The 20,665-nt window shown below is 47.6% G+C and overlaps 1 protein-coding gene and 1 long non-coding RNA gene across 6 annotated transcripts in view; one reads left to right on the top strand and one right to left on the bottom strand.

Moving 5' to 3' along the window:
* Window positions 1-5,854, top strand: part of Srgap1 (SLIT-ROBO Rho GTPase activating protein 1) — a 279,875-nt gene extending 274,021 nt beyond the window's left edge. For all 4 annotated transcript variants that reach the window (XM_021173833.3, XM_021173834.3, XM_085843214.1 and 1 more), the window contains one exon: window positions 5,279-5,854. In XM_021173833.3, the coding sequence (XP_021029492.1) occupies window positions 5,279-5,656 (378 nt within the window). In that variant the 3' untranslated portion in view covers window positions 5,657-5,854. The remainder of the gene's footprint in view (window positions 1-5,278) is intronic.
* LOC110302975 (uncharacterized) overlaps window positions 1-20,665 on the bottom strand; it is a 60,534-nt gene that overhangs the window by 18,350 nt on the left and 21,519 nt on the right. The window contains exons 2-3 of one of the 2 annotated variants that reach the window (XR_002378883.3): window positions 5,082-5,184; window positions 522-1,006 (exon numbers count right to left, since the gene is read on the bottom strand). The exons of the other annotated variant lie outside the window; for it this stretch is intronic. This is a non-coding gene — a long non-coding RNA (uncharacterized LOC110302975). Of the gene's footprint in view, window positions 1-521; window positions 1,007-5,081; window positions 5,185-20,665 lie in introns of those variants that run through there. 2 annotated transcript variants of the gene reach the window in all.

Raw genomic sequence — 20,665 nt, 5'->3', positions numbered from 1 at the left:
AAGTAAGAAAACTGATTATTCTAACACACACACACAAAAAAAAAAAAAAAAAAAAAAACAGGAATCCTTAGTTGACCCAGTCCCAAACTGTTTTAGTGTCCTGATGATGGAGAATTCTGGATGATAAATTAGACTACTTGAATAGTTTCGTGCATTTATACACAATTAAATGAATTTTAAGTACAGGGCAATTTCTCAGCAAAAAAGACTTTTGACCTTTCAATCTATTTAAAGGGTTATACAAGGCCCTTTGAGACCTATGTAGAACCAGTTCCATTTGAAGATAGCTGAGGGCCATGCTTTCAGAAGCCCCTAGCATCATTGCTGTAAGAAGCAGATGAAATCTGATTGAGTTTAGAGACAGACCTAGGAGCTTGAGGGTAAAAAAGATACATAATAAGCTGTTTAACCCTTTTGCTTCCAGAACCAGGAAATCCTTTTTATCATAAATCATAAAAACAAAAGTCGGCAGGTAAACAGAAGTCTTTACCATCTGTTTGGGAAAAATACTTGGGTTTTGTTTCCTATGTTTACCAGTAAAGGAAATTACATATGAAATTGTTTGAAAAGTGCTCTTCACCCTCAAAAATGGCTTCCAGCTCTGTCTTTTGTGTCTCCAGCCTTCAAAGATTCCCACGGGGACAAAGAGCATGTCCTAGTGATGATGCAAAAAAGTATGCTTGTTCTTTTGTTAAACAAATCAGTGGGATCCCTGCAGTAGACTGAATGGGAGCGTGTCCTGTCTACAGGGGAACATCACATTGTGCTCTGGTTTATTCTTTATTGGATAGTGCGATTGGGTATCACGGTTTTGCCTCTTCATTTAGCAAAAGCTTGTGAGCACTGAGTGTACCAGGACCTGTGAGATGCGATAGACTTCCCTGATGGACAGGTTCAATGCAGCTGCTTTCTCAAGATGCTGGCAGTACAGCTGAGGAGAAGACAAGGGAGACAATCACACTGGGGTGGGGAGTAGGGGCTATGATCCAGGTGCACAGAAGGGGTCCTGGGAATGAAGAGAAAAAAATGTTTCCATTAGAACAGGGCAAGTTCTGCACCCCATCTCAACACTGCCTGTCATGAACTCCTTGTTTTAAAAAAAAAAAGTCATAAATTGTGCTGTCTTAAGCTTTTTTAAGTCTAGATAATCCAGTAAAGAATATTTCCATCCTTATAAAATAACTCTCTAGAACTTTACACAGGGATACTTTCTCCAATGTCCCCTTCCCACAGCCCTGGCAAGCAACGTCCTCTGTTTCTGTGAATCTGACCAGTTCACATACCTTGTATGTGTATAGTACAATGTTTATGTCTGTTACTGTCTTAGTCCAAACAGCACAACACCCTCAAGGTGGAATACACTGTAGCATTTGCCAAGATTCCATTCAGTTCTGAATGGTCTCCATTTTTATGGGGGTGGGGGAGAGAGAGAGAGAATGCATTGTCTTTATCAACTCTCCAATGGTGCACACTTTACCCTTTGAAATAACTTCCTATAGTTCTCCCTTTACATCTGAACTGGATTAATAATATATTTTATTTGATAACATAAGTGACAAATATAAGAAAATCAATATTTTTTAAATTAAGTGCATTTCTATTTTAATTCTTTTCATTGATATAAGGACTTAATGTATTATATGATGCTATATAATAATTTGGTATTTGTATGCAATTTGAAGTTATCAAGTGAGCTTTACAGCTTCCTTTGATATTTTCCCTCTTTGTGTTTGGCTCTTGATCAACTATAATTCTGAACTGTAGTTGCCCTAGTGTGCTACAGAACACTAGAACTTGTTCATACAAATGTTAGTTGATGAGTATGCAAAAGACAAAGTAAAATACTTTTGTGCCCACACATAGAACTTCCATGAATTCAGTAGTTAAAAGTGCCCATTGGCATAGCAGTATTAATTAATTTCATACTCGATGAAACACTACTAGCACTGTGATTTTTCTCAGAAGAACAGACAGCCCAGCCCTTGCTCACAGTGTTCCAGCCAAAGGGTGATTCACTAAATGGTAGCCCTAGAGAATGTAACACCATGCAAAAAGTATGTTATGTTTCTACGCTGTCAGCCTAAATGACAGCCAGGGACATTCTTCTAAGACTGGCTGTGTGTCTTGGGGAATGGCAGAGCATTGCTTGGAGATGTGTCCCTCTAGCAAACCGGGAGCAAATTCAAGGATGTGGAGACGCAGAAACATTTCCAAGGTGAAATGAAGAGAAATGCACTGTCATGGAAGAATAAGCCTTCCCTACCATGATTAATAAATGACAAGGCTGGCGTCCATCCAAGGTCAGACAAACAGCTGCTAAGCAGCTGTCCATGCTGCATAGATGTCCTTACAGCATCTTCTGTGTAAAAGTGCAGTGGCCTTTGTCAAGGTTGTACATCTGGCAGGTTTATTATGCATAATTTTTCTTCTTTTTCAGTCAATCAAGCACACACACATAAGATCCCTTCCTTTACAGCCTTCCACGTTCATATATAAGCATGGCAAATGTACCTCCATTTTGATCCTCATGTTCTTCATAATACGAGAAAGAAGACAAAATAGAGTTACCTATTGCTGGCCCCTGCCCCTCCCCCACAAAAGGGGAGGAGCCATAATAAAGAGTAGGAAACAGATCCATCCAACCTGAATGACTAAGGAAGCATGGAAGTTGTGTGAGCATTAACGATTTTTAAGTCTAAAGCTGAAACAGCACCACAGGGAGGAGAGCAAGGCCCCTTTCTCTTCTACTCTGTCTTACTCTTTTCTATTGCTGTGAAAAAACACCCTAACCAAAAGCAACTTGCAGAGGAAAGGGGCTATTTTATGTCATGGCTTGTAGTCTAGCATCCAGGGATGTCAGGGGGAGAACTTAAATGAGATGGGATCCAATGTAGAGGCCATGGAAGAGTGCTGCTCATGGCTTGCTCAACCTGCTTTCTTATACCACTCAGGACCACCCGCCTAGGGTTGGTACCACCCACAATGGACTGGGCCCTCCTCCTTCAGTTACTGACTAAGAAAATGCAAGACATTTTCTTGCACAGGTCCATCCAGCGAAGGTATTTTCTCAACTGAGGCTCCTCCTTTCAAAATTACTCTAGCCTTTTCAGGTTGACATAAAAACGTAGTACATATCCTGTCTCCCCTCCTAATGGATCCAGAGCTAAGATGAACTTCTCATGGGAGAAGTTAACCTGGGAAGTCCCCATTGCTACTGCAGATGACCTAAGCTCCCTCCACCTTAGAACTGAACCCTCAGGAGAGTGTTTTCTCTATGCCCAATGACCACACAGGCATCTAGCTCCTTTTCAGTGTCTCTACTGCTCTCCCAAGTCCAAGTCTGTGAAGTTCAAAGTTCCCTGATTAGACTCAATCCCAAAATGTCTTCTCCAATGAGCATTCCAATCAAGGGCCATGAGTAAATAAATAAAGAAAGAAAGAAAGAATAGTAAAAGCAATAAGAGAATAAAGTCAAATTCCATATGAAGGATCCTTAAAAACGAGTGCAGACTTCTCAGCAGAACCATCTAGAATACCATATTTCAAACATTGAAAGGGGGAACAAAGACACTTCCAGACAAAGCCACTTCTCAGAATGAGAAATGAAAACCTCCCCCACAGGCCAGCAAACAGCTCATCACGACTAGCCCTACCATGTAAGAGGCACTTGAGGAGTAGTGAGGGTGGAGGGTGGACTGTGCCCAGTAAAGAGAAGGGAACAACTACCTCATTCTGAGAGATCATGGGAACATATAGAGTCCATAGGTAGCATAGAGGCCAGGAGGGATGGGGCTGGTTTGGAGAGAGAAGAGTTAAGAAGTACAGAAGGTGTGCAGGTCGGTCTGGAAAGGAGCTTCTAGTGTTCCATAATTGATAATGCTTTCTAAGGGGAGGGTTCTGTTGCTTCGGTCCTGTTCCCCACTTGGTTCTTGACTTGTCAATAAAGAAGGCCCAGGGGCCAGTTACTGGAAGGAAGACAACGGTGGGACTTCCAGGTCCCAAGAGGAAAAGAAGGAGATGCAGGGAAGGAGAAAGGGGCTTTTTCTGGAATGAAAAGAAAGCAGCAGTCATGTAAGGTCTCGGGGCAGCTGGGGCCTGCAGCCACTATGGGCCGAGGCCAAGGATGTTGGGGGCTGGGGGACTAGCTTATGCAAGCCATTAAGCTTAGGGCAGAAGGAGAGATGGAGATAATAGATTGATAAGGGCACAGATTTCTAGGCAGGAGGTATCTGCACCCAGGAATTGTGCCTATGGGCAAGTTCTAAAGATAACAGAGAAGTGTGTGTGTGTTTTATGTGAAGATTCAAGGGTCTCGGGAGTGGGTTGGTAATGAAACCCCTCCAGGAGAAAAGGCAGGTAGAAAAGAGAAGCCGGGTCCGTGCTGGTACAGCTCTGATCCTGGAGCTAAGGTGGGAGGAAAAAAAGGGAGCCTGGAGGGGCTGTTAGCTCCATTGCAGCTCCTGGGCTAAGGGGGTGATGTGTCATTGAAACTACACACTACAATGCTTAATATTAAATATTTAAATATTATTAATTAGAAAATGATTTGGATGCTCCCAGCACAAAGAAGTAATAAGCACACCAGGCAATGGGTGTGCATCATAGCCTAAGCTGGTCACTGCACTCCCCTGTAGTACAGTTCTCTGACTAAATGTTTTACATTTTAATACTTACATTCCAGTCCTTATGAATGGGGTTTTCACTTTGGTATATATGTCAAGAGGGGCTGGGGACAGGGCTTGACTGGTAAAGCTCTTGATGGAAAACCGTGAGGATATGTGTTCCATTCTCAGAACAAAATTTCAAAATCAGGGTGTGGCAATGTGTGCACTTGTCAAACCAGCTCTGGGGAAGCAGAGACAGGCAGATCCGAAGGGTCTGCCAGCCAGTCAGTCTATCCTAAACAGCGAGTTCCAGGCCAGCAAGACACTCTTATTTCAAAACAAAAGGGACAATACCTGAAGTACAACAACTTAAGGTTGACCTCAGGCCTACACATGTGCAAGCACACACACAAAGATGAAACAGAATTCTGATCAATTACACACAAGACATGGAGGCCTCAGTAGGTGGCCTAGTACCTCCGAATGACAGTTGTTTGATCTGTGGCTCCATGTGTGTTGCTTCTAAGTCTCCAGATCATTTAGAGTCAACCCAAATGCACGAGGTGGCAGTGTACATACCCTGTGGACAGACCGTAAAGTTCAAATAGTCACACTCTCTTCTTTGTTTCTGTGATCACCGCTCTCTCCTTTTCTCTCTTTATTTTCTCCACCAGGATATTGAGGAGACCATGAACACTGCTTTGAACGAACTCCGTGAACTCGAGAGGCAGAGCACGGTGAAGCACGCCCCCGATGTCGTGCTAGACACCTTGGAGCAAGTGAAGAACTCGCCCACCCCTGCGACTTCCACAGAATCACTCAGCCCGCTGCACAACGTCGCCCTCAGGGGCTCAGAGCCACAGATTCGCCGGAGCACCAGCTCCTCCAGCGAGACAATGAGTACTTTCAAGCCTATGGTGGCACCCCGGATGGGCGTTCAGCTGAAGCCCCCAGCCCTTAGGCCAAAGCCTGCTGTTCTTCCAAAAACAAACCCTACCATGGGACCTGCCGCACCTTCCCAGGGTCCCACAGATAAGTCTTGCACGATGTAAAAACAAAGGTCGTGAGGGGAGGGGGGGATGTCTGAAGATGAAAATGAGTTAGTGGCAAGAGTGGGTGATCCACAACCATCCCCAGTCTCACGCTTTTAACTGGAGAGTTTGGCTTTTCTATGTTGTGTCGAATGTAATGATGTCTGGGACTAGCTAAATTAACATGGGCATTTGTATTTTGTAATTTTTTTTTAATAACTGGACATTATCGTCGTTTTAAAGACAATAGAAACACTTAGACTTACTTGAAAAATCCAATGCTGCACCCTTGTAATGAAGGCAACACCTCACCCAACACTGCGTATGGCTTCAAATTTAGTGTAGCCCAGGTGAGTGTCCCGGAAGCAAGAGAACCCGAATCCCAGGTCTTACTGGAGTGTCATCACCTGCCACGCATGGTCTGTGACACTTGTGGGATGAGCACTCATTGCCTAGCAACCGACAACAAGCACCTCTAACCCAGTCCAGAGTGGCAGCCCGCACCTGATGAAGGTCACAGAGGGAGGCTCCCGTGGGACCTTCAGTTCATGGCTTGAAGGAGTTCAGTGGTGGACCCTTCCATAAAACTCATTTCCCTGGATCCAGGTTAAAGACTCAGTGGAAGTGTGTAGAAGATACTCGGACGTTGCTTGAACTGAAGCTGGAAGAGGCAGTAAGGGAAACTGTCTCCATGGCTGTTGACATGGTTCCCTCAAAGACCTCGATCAGCCCCGGAGAAGTCCAAGTCCACCCCTCCCCCCCTTACACTTACAATGGACTAGAGCAGCCGGGTCATAAGGACTTTCTTGTTACACCACAAACTCCTGCAGATGTTTTCAATAACTGCCTGAGAAATATGTCTGCCTTCCCCTAAATCCCCCCCACAACCAGACAGGAAATGAATCCTTGGTTCCTTTATGCCACAAAGGCCCAGTGGTCCCCAATCGGAAGCCCCAGCTCTGCTAGCCACAGCTCTCTCTGAGCCAAGCCAGATCTGACTACAGTACTGAGCGAGAGCTATGTGAGGCCACCATGGGAAGACAACCTTGTGGTGCCGGGATGGTGCCTTCCCAGTTTTGTACCTCAGAATCATGACTTCTGTTCTCCTCCTGTTTGTGTTTCCCTTTTGAATTTTGCATTATGATCTCTACAGACCTCCTGTAGTCCAGTGGGCTCCATTGGGTATTTTTCCCTGGTATTTTAGCATATAGCCATTTTTCTTTATCATATATACTATATTTTTCCTCTATCTTAAAAAAATATATATGATAGATTTGTGTTTGTTTGGTTCTGGGGACTGACGGGGACTGCTTGCATGCTAAGTATACACTTACCACTGAGCTGTACATCCCAGCTCGCCCCCCCCCCCAGATCATTCTGGACACAACTGGTTTCACTAAGGTACAAATCACAATTTTCCTAGCCGTAGCAGCCGAACTTCCTGATGAGGCAAACAGAGGGCTCAAAGCAAACCCCTTAGGACCCACCCACCCACCCCATTAATTACTTTCTAGTTTTAATTTCAAACTGGTGGCGCCAGTTGCATTTGCGTGCCCACCTAAGAGTAGCACAGCACTGACAATAACTCCTGCAGAAACCAACCAAGACCTGCGCTAAAGTCAAGGTCATGACCCATGGCTACCTCAGTTTGCCAGTCTAGTCATTCCACTGCAGGAAAAAAAAAAAACTATTGATGAACTATTCCCTTTCCAAGCCACTCTCCTCATTTCACAAGAGTACCGAAGACATACTCCCTACCCCCAGGTACCCAAGTATGGTAAGGTTTTAAGCCTCAAATTTTTCAGAACCATTCTTTCTGACCATTTTGCAAAAGAAGCCATGGAGACCCAGCCAGGACTGCCCTTTGACTGACACTGACTGCTGGTCTCTTTGGAAGTTTATTATCTCCTAAACGAACCCGCCACTTATTTAGAAAACAATAACGATTCTTAGAACCACTTTTCCTGGACAGATGATACCAACAGGAGGCAGGAGAAACTGGCCACCTTTTGAGTTCATTTATAAAGGCCTTTCTTAAGCTTTAATTTTAGCTTTTCAGATCTTCCTTAGACAGCTCCCAGGCAATGCCCTCCCCCCACCTCGCCTCTCCCCCCCCCCCCCCGCCCCCCAGTCCAAGGCCTTCTGTGCTCCACCTAAGCCTTTCTACTCCTAGGTCAGGACTCTGCTGCCTTGAATAACAAAGGCCATGCTTTTGTACTGCCAGGACTTCTTCCTCTAAGAAATGGCTCCTGGTTGACTCCATCTCTCCTGTATCTTCTCCATCTTCTCTCCTGTACCTAATGTCATTTCCAGGCTCACTTTGGTCTCAAATGAAAGCAGAGAGTGTAGACGGTCTCCGGGTAAGCACCTTAACACTTAACAGTTAAGTCTCCTTTCTCAGAGATGGCTCAATAGGCCTGTTTCCCCCCACCACTCTGACTTTCACACCCTTTGAGCCACGCACACAATAGTTTATGGTAAGGCATCCCCCTGCACAGAGGATCCTAAAAACTGTCAGTCAAGCTCCCTAAAAGCTGCAGCCATGGAAAAGGGTCGCCTTGCAGGGCCTGGTTTGAACCACAGATGTAGCACAGCAGGAAGGAACAAGGAAAGGAAGGAAAGGAACCCCAAGGTGCTCTCACTTCTCCCTCATTTCCAGGTCTCACAGTCCATACATACGCAGTTTAGAGACGGGAGCAAATGACTGTCAGCCGTGATACCCGACTCCACACGCACTAAAGATTCGTAGCTGATAGAACCACGCAGTTTGCACCCCTGATGGAGATTTTGCAAAGCCCTGTGGTGTGAGTTTCGAGTTTGAGGTATGGATTGCTAGGAACGTGCTACACATTCTCTGGAGAGTGTCACATAAACTTCTGAGGGCACTGTGTAAACCTTGAGTTCTTGTCACAAGCCACACCATTGTTCAACAGTTTTCCTTGAGTTCACACAACATAATCTGACGCCCGGTGTCCCACAAGCCAGCCACAGGACAATTCATAGTTGACAATTCACTCATTCAACTGCCATAGTCATGAGTAAATACCAGTGGATAAAGAGCTCCCAAGGGTCAGATGGTCTCTCTTGAGTTTTCTGTCTCTGCAGTTGCCAGTCTCCAAGTGGCTCATGGTTTAACTAAGAAACTGGGTTGGTAGTAGTGGTCTTAGCATTTTGGAATGCTCAGTCTCTGACGTCTCCATGCTGAAGGAATCGTGATCTAACATCTGAAACCCAACAGTAAGGAGGCCATGAGTCCATTGAGAGTCTATTTGGGTTAATTTTTTTTTTCCTGGCCACAGTAGAAAAGACCATGAATGCAGGAACTGCATGTGGGACGCCATCTCTGGTATCTGCCACTGAGTCTCTGGAACACAGAGAGCCTCAAAGTGCAAATAGAAGCTCCTTCTTGAGACTGACCCCTGAGCTGAGAGGCGCCCCCCCCCCCCACTCCCCCAAGCTCCAGCAGGCTGGAGCCTCAGGCTTGCAGCAGATGACTTTGGCATAGACTGTAAAGCCAGAGACTGAGTTTCACCCATCCTAATATACTTTATTTAAAAAAAAAAAGAAGTCTCAGTGGTATAGTCACAATGGGTAACTGTATCTTTAAATTACATAGGGAATTTTGTATGTTTAAATACCCGTACTGGGTTCCATAATGCTTATCTTAGAAACTAGTGAAAGAAAACTATATAAACCGTGTGTTTGTGGATGCCCCTCTGTAGAGCGTTCACCTAGGTTCCGTGTGTAGTGTGACGGTGATCGTAGATATCGACAGCGTAGTAGGTGGCTGTGTCACAGGAGAGATTGCTCTGTCCCTGCATTCTGAACGTTAACTCCCGCCCACGTAAATAAACCAGTATTGTCCTTTCCTGTCGGTTTGGTCAGTTGCAGTACCGGTAGCTTTCTGCTTGTGACGGTTACCTAAGTGTGTCAATGTACATCTGTAGTATGTACATGTGAAAGTGCCTTCCTACCTTAGCGTTTAGCCTAGCTCTTGGACTGTGGCCCACTAGGTCCCGCCCACTTCCTTCATTTCGAGCCGCCCCCCACAGTGTTCTGAAACCCCCTCCCCTCCTTCCCAGCCTCTCCCCACTCCCATCATCCTTCTGTGCCTCTGTCACGTGCATCTCGCATCCACGTGGATTACCGCACTGTCTTGTTGCCCTCCTAGGCGTGACTGTGCCTTTCTCACCCCGCTGTGACTTCCTGCCGTCTGATCCAACCTTCCCCACCCACAGTGCCACTGCCATCCTGTCCCTTGCTCTGTACTGGTTCTCTCTGAGGTGAGGAGAAAAGTGATGCTTTTACAGTCCTGGAAGAAAAGATGATGTTTTGTTAATTTGTCGTGACGATGCACTTTTCTGTATAGTACAGTACATTTTGGCATGTACCATTACAGGCTTCAGTATACGGTCGGGTTTGTTCTTCAAGGTGTAGCTTTATAATAAATATGATAGTTCTGGACGCCTTTGTCTGCTCGTGATTTGCTGTCACTGTCCTGTCTGTTCCCCTGGAGAGCTGGGTTCCATTAAAGAATGTGAAATTTTAGTAGCTTTTTGTTTGTTTTGTTTTGTTTGAGACAGGGTCTCTCCATGTAGCCCTGAATATCCTGGAACTCACTATGTAGACCAGGCTGGCCTCAACTCATTAAGATCTGCCTGCCTCTGCCAGGATTAAAAGCCAGCACCGCAACACTTGGCTCCTATTTTCAAGAAAAGATTTTTGTTTCGTATTCACTTTCTTCATGTGTTTGAATGTGAGGCCTCTTTATACACAGCCCTGTCTGAGAGGTTGACAGCTGCTGTAAGAGTCCTGGCTGGGGACACCTGTGTGGGGAAGCAGGAGGCAGGGAATCCAGTCCTAATCCCACAGATACTTTCCCACAGTAAGTCCTGTAAGCTAGTCTTTGTCTCATTTTAATATACCGAAGGAGAAGCCTTGGTGTTGACTCTGTTTAGATTTGCCCAGGTATCAACATTTTCATTTCAAACACAAAAGTCAACTCTTCCAGATCAAATTGAAGCAGTCACATGCCAGATTGAAAACTATCCTATGGGATGATTGATAGATAGATAGATAGATAGATAGATACATATATTTATTTATTTCAGGGCTGGAGAGATGGCTCAGTGGTTAAGAGCACTGACTGCTCTTCTGGAGGCCTTCTCTTCTGAAGGTTCTGAGTTCAAATCCCAGCAACCTCATGGTTGCTCACAACCATCTGTAATGAGATCTGACTCCCTTTTCTAGTGTGTCTGAAGACAGCTACAGTGTTCTTACATGTAATTTTATATTTATATATATATATATATATACATATATATGTATATATATATATATGAACTCATTTTTTATTGAAGTATAAAATATGTACAGGAAAAAAAAGTGTACCAATCATTAGTGTAGTGGGTTTTTATGAAGAAACACTAAGACTGAAGGGGTATGCAGTTTGGTGGTAGAGCAAGAACTTAGCACACAAAAACATCAAGCCTAACCACAGAAAAAAAGAGAATGTGTCTACCACCCAGACCAAGAAATAGCACACTAGCCACAGGGAACCAGCATGCTGACACCTCACACCCTAGCTGATCACCAAGTCTGTTCGTTTGAGTGCCTGTGTGTTGGTTCACATAGGTTTTTATATCTGGTTCCTTTCATTGAATGTTACACTAGGGGCTGGAGGATTTCACTCAGTCATGGATCTACCAGCAAGTACAAGCCCTCGTCCAGTCCCCAGCACCAGAGAAAAACAACCCAACCAGGAGTTATGCCAGAAGTTCTTCCGTTTCTATTGCTACCTAGACTTCTATCGCAGGCGTGTTTCCTAATTAAACTTTGGGTTTCATATGCAAAAGTTTGCATTAAGCCCAGAGGAATTCATGAAAAATAGAGGACTCTACCAGTTAGAATTGTTTCTAGCCCCTGATGGAAGGATGTCTAGACCATCGGTCAAGGCGCCCACCCAAAGGTACAGCGAGCTCCTTCCCATCTGGAGGCGCCGACTCTTCCTGGAAGGCTGTAAAGCCACTGTGACTCACTGGATGCTATGGTTGGGTTCCTTTTTCCAGGGCCATTTTCCTTATGGAAGGTTGGACTCACAGGCTGCTTACCAGGAACAGATGTCCAAGTGAGACAGGAAGGCTGTTCTGGAAAGATCACTGTGTTATGCACCTTACTGCCACCTCTGATCAGCCTCAGCACTCCACAACCTGCTGCACACACCCACTTCCCACATGCCTCACTCGGGGATCAGAGCCCCCTTCCACCCTTGCACTTAGTGGATACTCACTGCACCCACTAAGATTTTCCTAAAGTACTTGGGGTACCTGAGAAGAAAAATTGCCCAGGTTTGACTTAGGAATATTAAAAATATCCCCCAAAGCCTAAAGCTATGCCAAACCCTATTCCAGGGGTCGGTCTTCTGTCCCTGTTGTTTTGTTGGTTTGGTTTTAGGGGTTTTTGTTGTTGCTGTTTTTTGGGGGTTTTTTTGGTTTGGTTTTAGGTTTCATTATATTGGCTTTTTAAGACAGTGTCTTGCTATGTAACACAGGTTGGCCTCGAACTTGGCCGTCCTGTCGCAGCCTTCCACATGTGTCTTGGTTAGGGTTTTACTACTGCGAACAGACACCATGACCAGGGCAAGTCTTATAAAAACAACATTTAATTGGGGCTGGCTTACAGGTTCAAAGGTTCAGTCCATTATCATCAAGGTGGGAGCATGGCAGCATCCAGGCAGGCATGGTGCAGGAGGACCTGAGAGTTCTATATCTTCATCTGAAGGCTGCTAGCAGAATACTGACTTCCAGGCAACTAGGATGAGGGTCTTAAAGGTGACACACCTACTTCAACAAGGCCACACCTACTCTAACAGGGCCACACCTTCTAATAGTGCCACTCCCTGGGCAGATCATATCCAAACTATCACAACATGCTAGGGCTAAAGATGTGACCTACCACACCTGGCTCCTCTCTCCCTACTTAATCCCAGAACTGGGAGGCAGAGGCGGGGGGGTGGGGGGGATCGGCAAGTTAGAGATCACCTTGGTCTACACAGTGAGTTCCCAGACAGCCAGGGCCTCAAACCCAAAACAAAAGAATGGGGTTGTATTAACAACACACCTAATAAGGTTCATCACCACACAGGCAAAGCAGTGACGAGCAGAGAAGGCCGTCAAGACAGATCAGATCATCTGTTCCCAGAATCACCTTTGGACTCTACAAGTGACATACATTAAGTAAATGAGCCTATAAGATAAAATCCATAGAGAGGTCAAACAGGGGCTTTTAAAGGCTAGTGAAATTGAGAAATATATGTAGAATGATTAATTTATAATTAGGTTGACATTACAAAATGGTTGGAAAAGGTTATATAAAATAATCCCCAGAAAGTTCTGGCCACCGTGGAAAAAAATATCAGCCACCGTGAAGAAAAGTGCAGCCACCCACTGTAGCGGCATGAGTTGCCCTAATGATATGCCCAGCATTAGAACGTCTGAGCCTCCACTCCCAAATGCCAATCACCATCAAATCTGCTATGACGCGCAATCTTGGTTATCAGTTTTGTTCAGTCTTGATTAAACTAAGAGGTATCGGTAGGGGTGCTATTAGTCAGGAAGAATAAACTGAGGGGGGTTCCTTGCCCCCAGCACCTCCCAGCAGTAGGTCTTTATTACAGGAGGGCTGGCCAACAGAAAAGCCACTGCTCTTGCTGGCTGCCTGCTTTGTTCCCAGCTGGTACCTACCCTCATAGTTCCCATGATAGTGAAGAATGGAAAATTCCTGGCGACCCGCTAAGGTCATAAACACTTGAGTCATAGGCATCTGGTCCCCAGGCCTCAGCCACTCCCGGAACATACCTTACCTTTCCTGGAACAATCATAATGTTCCAACGACCTCTGTAGAATGTCTCAACGCCCCAGAAGCGTTGCCTAAGGTAGCACATGATCTATGATCTAATTGTTGAAAAAATTTATGATCTCCCCTCCCTTCCCCTGGTTTGTGGTTTTTTTCCTTTAAAAGCTCTGTAAAACTTCAGGCCGGGGTCGAAACTCCTCTACTCCCGCCTGGAGCATGAGTCTCGACCCCAGCATGCTGGCCTGAGCTCTCGTCCTGTCTCGTTCTGTCTCACTTTCAATAAACTTCCTCGTGTGATCACAAGAACCGGTCTCAGTGTCCTACTGGGTGCGCGGCGGTCCCGAGACTTGAGTGAGGGTCTCCCTACGGGGGTCTTTCATTTGGGGGCTCGTCCGGGATTTGCGCGACCACCCAGGGGTCCTAGACCCACTTCGAGGTAAGATTCTCTGTTTTTGTCACAGTGCTGTGTCTGTATTCTGTTTAGAAATCTGGTGCGATCGCGGTTTCGGTTTTTGCGGACGCTCAGTGAGACTACGCTCTGGGAGAGAGAGTGGTGTGGATAAAGGGTAGACGTACCCAGGTGTCCACCGTCCGTTCGCCCTGGGAGACGTCCCAGGAGGACAGGGGGAGGACCAGGGACGCTTGGTGGACCCCCGTGGGAGAAGTCAGGAGATAGTCCTTCTCCTTGACGATCTGTGTCAGCGTTCTGATTCCAGGCCGACTGACTCTTTTCAGTGCCTTTGGTCGACACAAGGTCGACGTCGGTTTTGGTTTCTCTTTTCTCTCGTGTTTGTGTCTGCTTTTATTGTGTGTGTTGTCGAGCTCGAAATGGGACAGACAGTGACGACCCCTTTGACGTTGACTCTTGATCACTGGACTGAAGTAAGGACTAGGGCCCACAATCTGTCAGTAGAAGTTAAGAAGGGACCTTGGCAGACTTTTTGTTCCTCCGAATGGCCGACCTTCGGAGTAGGTTGGCCACCGGAGGGAGCCTTTAACCTGCCTCTTATTTTTGCTGTCAGGCGCATTGTTTTCCAGGAAGTAGGAGGACATCCTGACCAGGTCCCCTATGTCATCGTCTGGCAGGACCTGGTCCACAATCCACCACCTTGGGTTAAGCCTTGGGCCGTGGGGCCCTCCGGAATGACGGTGGCAGTCGCAGAAACTAAACCCAAGCCAGCCCGACCCTCGGCTGGTCCTCCGGCACCCCCGAAGATCTACCCTGAGATCGAGGACCCCCCGTGGGCAGAGTCGCAGCCGCCCCCTTACCCTCTGCCACGGCCGTCTGCACCCCCTGCCCAGGCCCCGCCACAGTCCGTGCCCCCTGAGAGAGACGGAGCGGTGGGGCCTGCAGCTGGGACTCGGAGCTGGAGAGGTCGTAGTCCGGAGGGGGGACATGGGCCCGATTCCACTGTCACCTTACCCCTCCGTGCCTATGTTGGTGGCCCCCCACCAGGCCCCGACGAACTTGCCCCATTGCAGTACTGGCCTTTTTCATCAGCTGATCTGTACAACTGGAAGACTAATCACCCTTCCTTTTCAGAGAATCCCTCGGGCTTGACTGGGCTTCTCGAGTCCCTCATGTTTTCCCACCAGCCCACTTGGGATGATTGCCAGCAACTTTTGCAGGTTCTCTTCACCACGGAGGAGAGAGAAAGGATCCTGCTGGAAGCCAGGAAGAATGTCCCAGGACAAGATGGGACCCCCACTAATCTCCCCAATCTTATAAATGAAGCCTTCCCCTTGACCCGTCCTAACTGGGATTACAACACTGCGGAAGGTAGGGAGCGTCTCACGGTCTACCGCCGGACTCTAGTGGCGGGGCTCAAAGGGGCCGCACGGCGACCCACCAATTTGGCCAAGGTAAGAGAGGTTCTTCAGGGTCCAGTGGAGCCGCCCTCTGTTTTCTTAGAACGACTAATGGAGGCTTACAGGAGGTATACACCGTTTGATCCCTCCTCAGAGGGACAACAAGCAGCCGTGGCCATGGCTTTCATTGGTCAGTCAGCCTCTGATATCAAGAAAAAATTACAAAGATTGGAGGGGCTCCAAGATTATACTTTACAGGATTTAGTGAAGGAAGCTGAGAAAGTGTATCACAAGAGAGAGACAGAGGAAGAGAAACAAGAGAGGGAGAAGAAAGAGATAGAAGAGAGAGAGAATCGGCGTGATCGCCGCCAGGAGAGAAACTTAACTAGGATTTTGGCCGCAGTAGTAGGTGAAAGAAAGTCAGAGAAAGGACAGTCAGGGTACCTGGGCAACAGGGCAAGAAGACCTCCAGGAGAACGGAGACTTCCACTTGAAAAAGACCAGTGTGCTTACTGTAAAGAGAAAGGACATTGGGCCAGGGATTGCCCCAAAAAGAAGCCAAGAGGACCCAAGGTGTTGACTTTGGGAGAAGACTAGGGGAGTCGGGGCTCGGTTCCCCTCCCCGAGCCTAGGGTAACACTCTCTGTGGAGGGGACTCCCGTTAATTTTTTAATAGACACGGGAGCAGAACATTCAGTCTTGACTAAACCGTTAGGACAATTAGGAAATAAGAAGACTATGGTAATAGGAGCTACTGGCAGTAAATTTTACCCCTGGACCACTAAGAGAGTTTTGGAAATAGGAAAAAATCAAGTAACTCATTCTTTTCTCGTGATTCCTGAGTGCCCTGCGCCCCTTCTGGGACGGGACTTGTTAACCAAACTAAAGGCTCAGGTTCAGTTCACCTCAAAGGGGCCAGAAGTCACCTGGGGAGAGGCCCCTGTAGCGTGTTTAGTTTTAAATTTAGAAGAAGAGTATCGCCTCCATGAACCGGGTCCTAAGCAATTGCCAGACCCTGAATGGCTATCTGCTTTTTCTGGAGTCTGGGCTGAGCAAGCAGGAATGGGATTAGCTAAGCAAGTACCACCGGTCGTGGTAGAGTTAAAAGCCGATGCCTCCCCCGTATCGGTCAGACAATACCCTATGAGTAGGGAAGCCAAAGAAGGCATCCGGCCGCATATTCAGAGACTGATAGAGCAGGGAATTCTAGTGCCTTGCCAATCCCCTTGGAACACTCCTCTCCTGCCAGTACGAAAGCCTGGGACTAATGATTATCGACCAGTGCAAGATTTGAGAGAAGTTAACAAGAGGGTGCAGGACATTCACCCTACCGTTCCAAATCCTTACAACCTACTAAGTTCCCTCCCGCCAGAGCGGACTTGGTACACTGTTCTAGACTTAAAAGATGCCTTTTTCTGCCTTCGATTACATCCTAACAGTCAGCCATTGTTCGCTTTTGAGTGGAGGGACCCAGAAGGAGGACACACGGGCCAGCTAACCTGGACAAGGTTGCCCCAAGGATTCAAGAACTCCCCTACTCTTTTTGATGAAGCACTCCACCGTGACCTTGCGCCTTTTAGGGCGCAGAACCCTCAGATTTCTCTTTTACAGTATGTAGATGACTTACTGGTTGCAGCCTCAACTCGGGAACTGTGCCTTGATGGAACCAAGAAGCTCCTGAATGAATTGGGTGAGTTGGGGTACCGGGTATCGGCCAAGAAAGCTCAGCTATGTCGCACCGAGGTGACCTACCTAGGATACACCCTCCGAGAAGGAAAGCGATGGCTCACCGAGGCCCGGAAAAAGACTGTGATGCTGATCCCAACCCCCACCACCCCGCGCCAAGTACGTGAGTTTCTGGGGACGGCAGGCTTTTGCAGACTCTGGATACCAGGGTTCGCAACACTGGCAGCTCCTCTATATCCACTTACTAAAGAGAAAGTCCCATTCACCTGGACTGAGGAACACCAAAAAGCCTTTGACAGCATAAAGGCAGCCTTGCTTGCAGCCCCTGCTCTGGCCTTGCCAGATCTGACTAAGCCTTTTACCCTATATGTTGATGAGCGGGCTGGAGTAGCCCGCGGGGTTTTGACTCAGACTCTGGGGCCCTGGAAGCGGCCAGTGGCCTACCTATCTAAAAAGCTCGACCCAGTTGCCAGCGGCTGGCCCTCCTGCCTGAAAGCTATCGCGGCAGTAGCCCTGCTGGTCAAAGACGCTGACAAGCTTACTCTGGGTCAGCATGTAACTGTAATCGCGCCCCATGCTCTGGAGAGTATTGTACGACAGCCCCCTGACCGGTGGATGACTAATGCCCGGATGACCCACTACCAGAGCTTGTTGCTAAATGATCGAGTGACTTTTGCTCCACCTGCCATCCTCAATCCTGCCACCCTCCTCCCCTTGGTGGATGACTCTGTTCCTGTACATCGGTGTGCCGATGTGTTGGCTGAAGAAGCTGGAACAAGAAAAGATCTGACTGACCAACCTTGGCCGGGTGCGCCAAATTGGTACACAGATGGCAGCAGCTTCGTGGTGGAGGGAAAAAGGAGAGCAGGAGCGGCAGTGGTAGACGGAAAGAAGGTAATTTGGGCAAGTAGCCTTCCGGAAGGGACTTCAGCTCAGAAAGCCGAGCTTCTGGCGTTGACCCAGGCACTACAGATGGCTGAAGGTAAGGCAATCAATATTTACACTGACAGCCGCTATGCATTTGCCACAGCCCACATTCATGGGGCCATCTACAAGCAAAGGGGACTGCTCACCTCAGCTGGTAAAGATATTAAAAACAAAGAGGAAATCCTAGCCTTGCTAGAGGCTATCCACCTGCCAAAAAAGGTGGCTATTATCCATTGTCCAGGCCACCAAAAAGGGCAGGATCCTGTGGCCCAAGGAAATCAGATGGCTGATGTAGCAGCAAAGCAGGCAGCCCAGGGGGTGATGGCTTTGGCAGGAAAGAGTGGGCCCTCATCAGGACCCTCACCAGTGACTCACCCTGATTGCATATTCTGCCAAAAGGAAGCAGTCTTGGTGGGGGGAGGCGAGCCCCAGCCAGGACCTCATCAAGCAGCTCGCCAGGACCAAAAAGAAGAATATGATATCAGGGAGCTCATCTGGACTGCGGACCGGCTTCCCTATTTTTCTCAAGAGCATATCGAGCTATCTGCCAAACAGGGAAGAGAGTTTGTCCAGAAACTGCATCAATTCACCCATCTAGGGGTTGACAAACTCTTGAAACTTATTAAAAATTCCAGGTATCAGATCCAAGGATTAAATGCGGTGGTACAACAGGTGGTGGAGTCCTGTCGGGCTTGTGCGCTCACTAACGCTGCCCGACCTTATAAAGAACAGGGAAAAAGGCAACGAGGAAACCGTCCTGGAGCTTACTGGGAAGTTGATTTTACTGAAATCAGGCCAGGAAAATATGGTAATAAATATTTGCTAGTATTTATAGACACTTTCTCGGGATGGGTTGAGGCGTTTCCTACAAAATCTGAGACGGCGCAGGTGGTTGCTAAGAAAATTCTGGAAGAGATTCTGCCTCGGTTTGGGATTCCCAAGGTAATTGGCTCAGACAACGGGCCCGCATTTGTTGCCCAGGTAAGTCAGGGATTGGCCTCACAATTGGGGACTGATTGGAAGTTACATTGTGCTTATAGACCCCAGAGCTCAGGACAGGTAGAAAGAATGAATAGGACTCTAAAAGAGACCCTAACTAAATTAGCCATTGAGACCGGTGGTAAAGACTGGGTGACCCTCCTTCCCTTTGCGCTCCTTAGAGTCCGAAACACACCTGGACGTTTCGGCCTCACCCCTTATGAAATCCTGCATGGGGGACCGCCCCCCTTGACCGAGTCTGGCGGGATATTGGATCCCAGTGCCGACTCTTCCTCACCCTCTGCTCTGTTTACTCATTTAAAGGCCTTAGAAGTTGTCAGGACACAGATCTGGGACCAGATCAAAGAAGCCTATGCGCCGGGGACTACAGCAGTGCCCCACGGGTTCCAGGTTGGAGATTCAGTCCTTGTCAGACGACATCGGGCCGGCACTCTTGAGCCTCGGTGGAAAGGACCATACCTGGTGTTGTTAACAACCCCCACGGCAGTAAAGGTAGACGGAATCGCCGCCTGGATTCACGCCTCCCACGTCAAGAAGGCTCCTAGCCAGGATAAAGGCAACCATGAAGACAACTGGACGGTGGCAGCTACTGACAATCCTCTTAAGCTTCGCTTGCGTCGCAAGAATCACCCTAGGCCTGAAGGACCACAACCCACACCAGCCTCTGACCTTAACTTGGCAGGTTCTCGGTCCTGATTCGGATCAGGTCTTGTATACCACCTCCAAACCGGCACCACCAGGGACGTGGTGGCCAGACCTAGCCTTTTGCCTCAAACAGATTATTCCAGCTGCTAGAAGCACTCCCCCTAATTTAGTAAGAAGTTATGGGTTCTATTGTTGCCCAGAGCACGGTAAGCGGTCCGAGTGTGGAGGGCTAGCCTCCTCTTATTGTGGCCAATGGAGTTGTGTTACTTCCAATGACGGTGATTGGAAATGGGCTAGTAGTCATGCCCCTGATAAAGCTGAGTTCTCTTTCCAGAACACAGGGCCTGGACCGCATGCCATAATGGAACTGTATGGAAGAACTGACTGTCGCTCTGATGATCTAGATAGAATACTGATCAAATTTACAGACACAGGGAAAAATCAGGACTCCAAGGCATGGATAAGGGGCATGCGATGGGGAGTAGTTTTTTATGACTATAACGGGGAGCCTGGATCGTCAGTCATAGTTCGTTTGAGCATCAGTAGCCCCCCAGCCCAACCAGTAGGACCTAACTCTGTTCTAGCTGAAAAGCCCTCAGTACCGCTTCCTAAACCTACTCCACCAGACAATTTGGCCAAGACTCACACTCCTTCCTTAGATCGGGTTACTCCCAGGCCCCCAGACACTGAGAATCGCTTGTTCAGCCTAGTACAGGGGGCATTCCTGGTCCTCAATCGCACTAATCCCAATATTACTCGGTCTTGCTGGTTGTGCTATGCCTCAAGCCCCCCTTATTATGAAGGAATTGCTCAGATCAGGACTTATAATAAAACTTCAGACCACTCTCTGTGCCCTTGGGGGGAGAACAGAAAGTTGACTCTGGCCGCAGTCTCAGGAAGTGGACTTTGTCTAGGTCAGGTACCTCGTAACAGACGGCACCTCTGTAACCAGACCCAGGACGTCCAGACTAGTGAAGGTGGTCAATATCTAGTGCCCCCCAGGGACACGGTATGGGCTTGCAACACAGGTCTCACTCCTTGTGTGTCTACTTCTGTTTTTGATGGTTCCAAAGATTTCTGCATTCTGGTTCAACTTGTTCCTAGACTCCT

This window comes from Mus caroli, unplaced genomic scaffold (assembly GCF_978045245.1).
Source record: "Mus caroli unplaced genomic scaffold, Mus_caroli_1 scaffold_9, whole genome shotgun sequence".
In the NCBI taxonomy this organism is placed as follows: domain Eukaryota; kingdom Metazoa; phylum Chordata; class Mammalia; order Rodentia; family Muridae; genus Mus; species Mus caroli.
The sequence above is the reverse complement of the archived record's forward strand: the minus strand, read 5'-3'. Positions and strand labels throughout refer to the sequence as shown.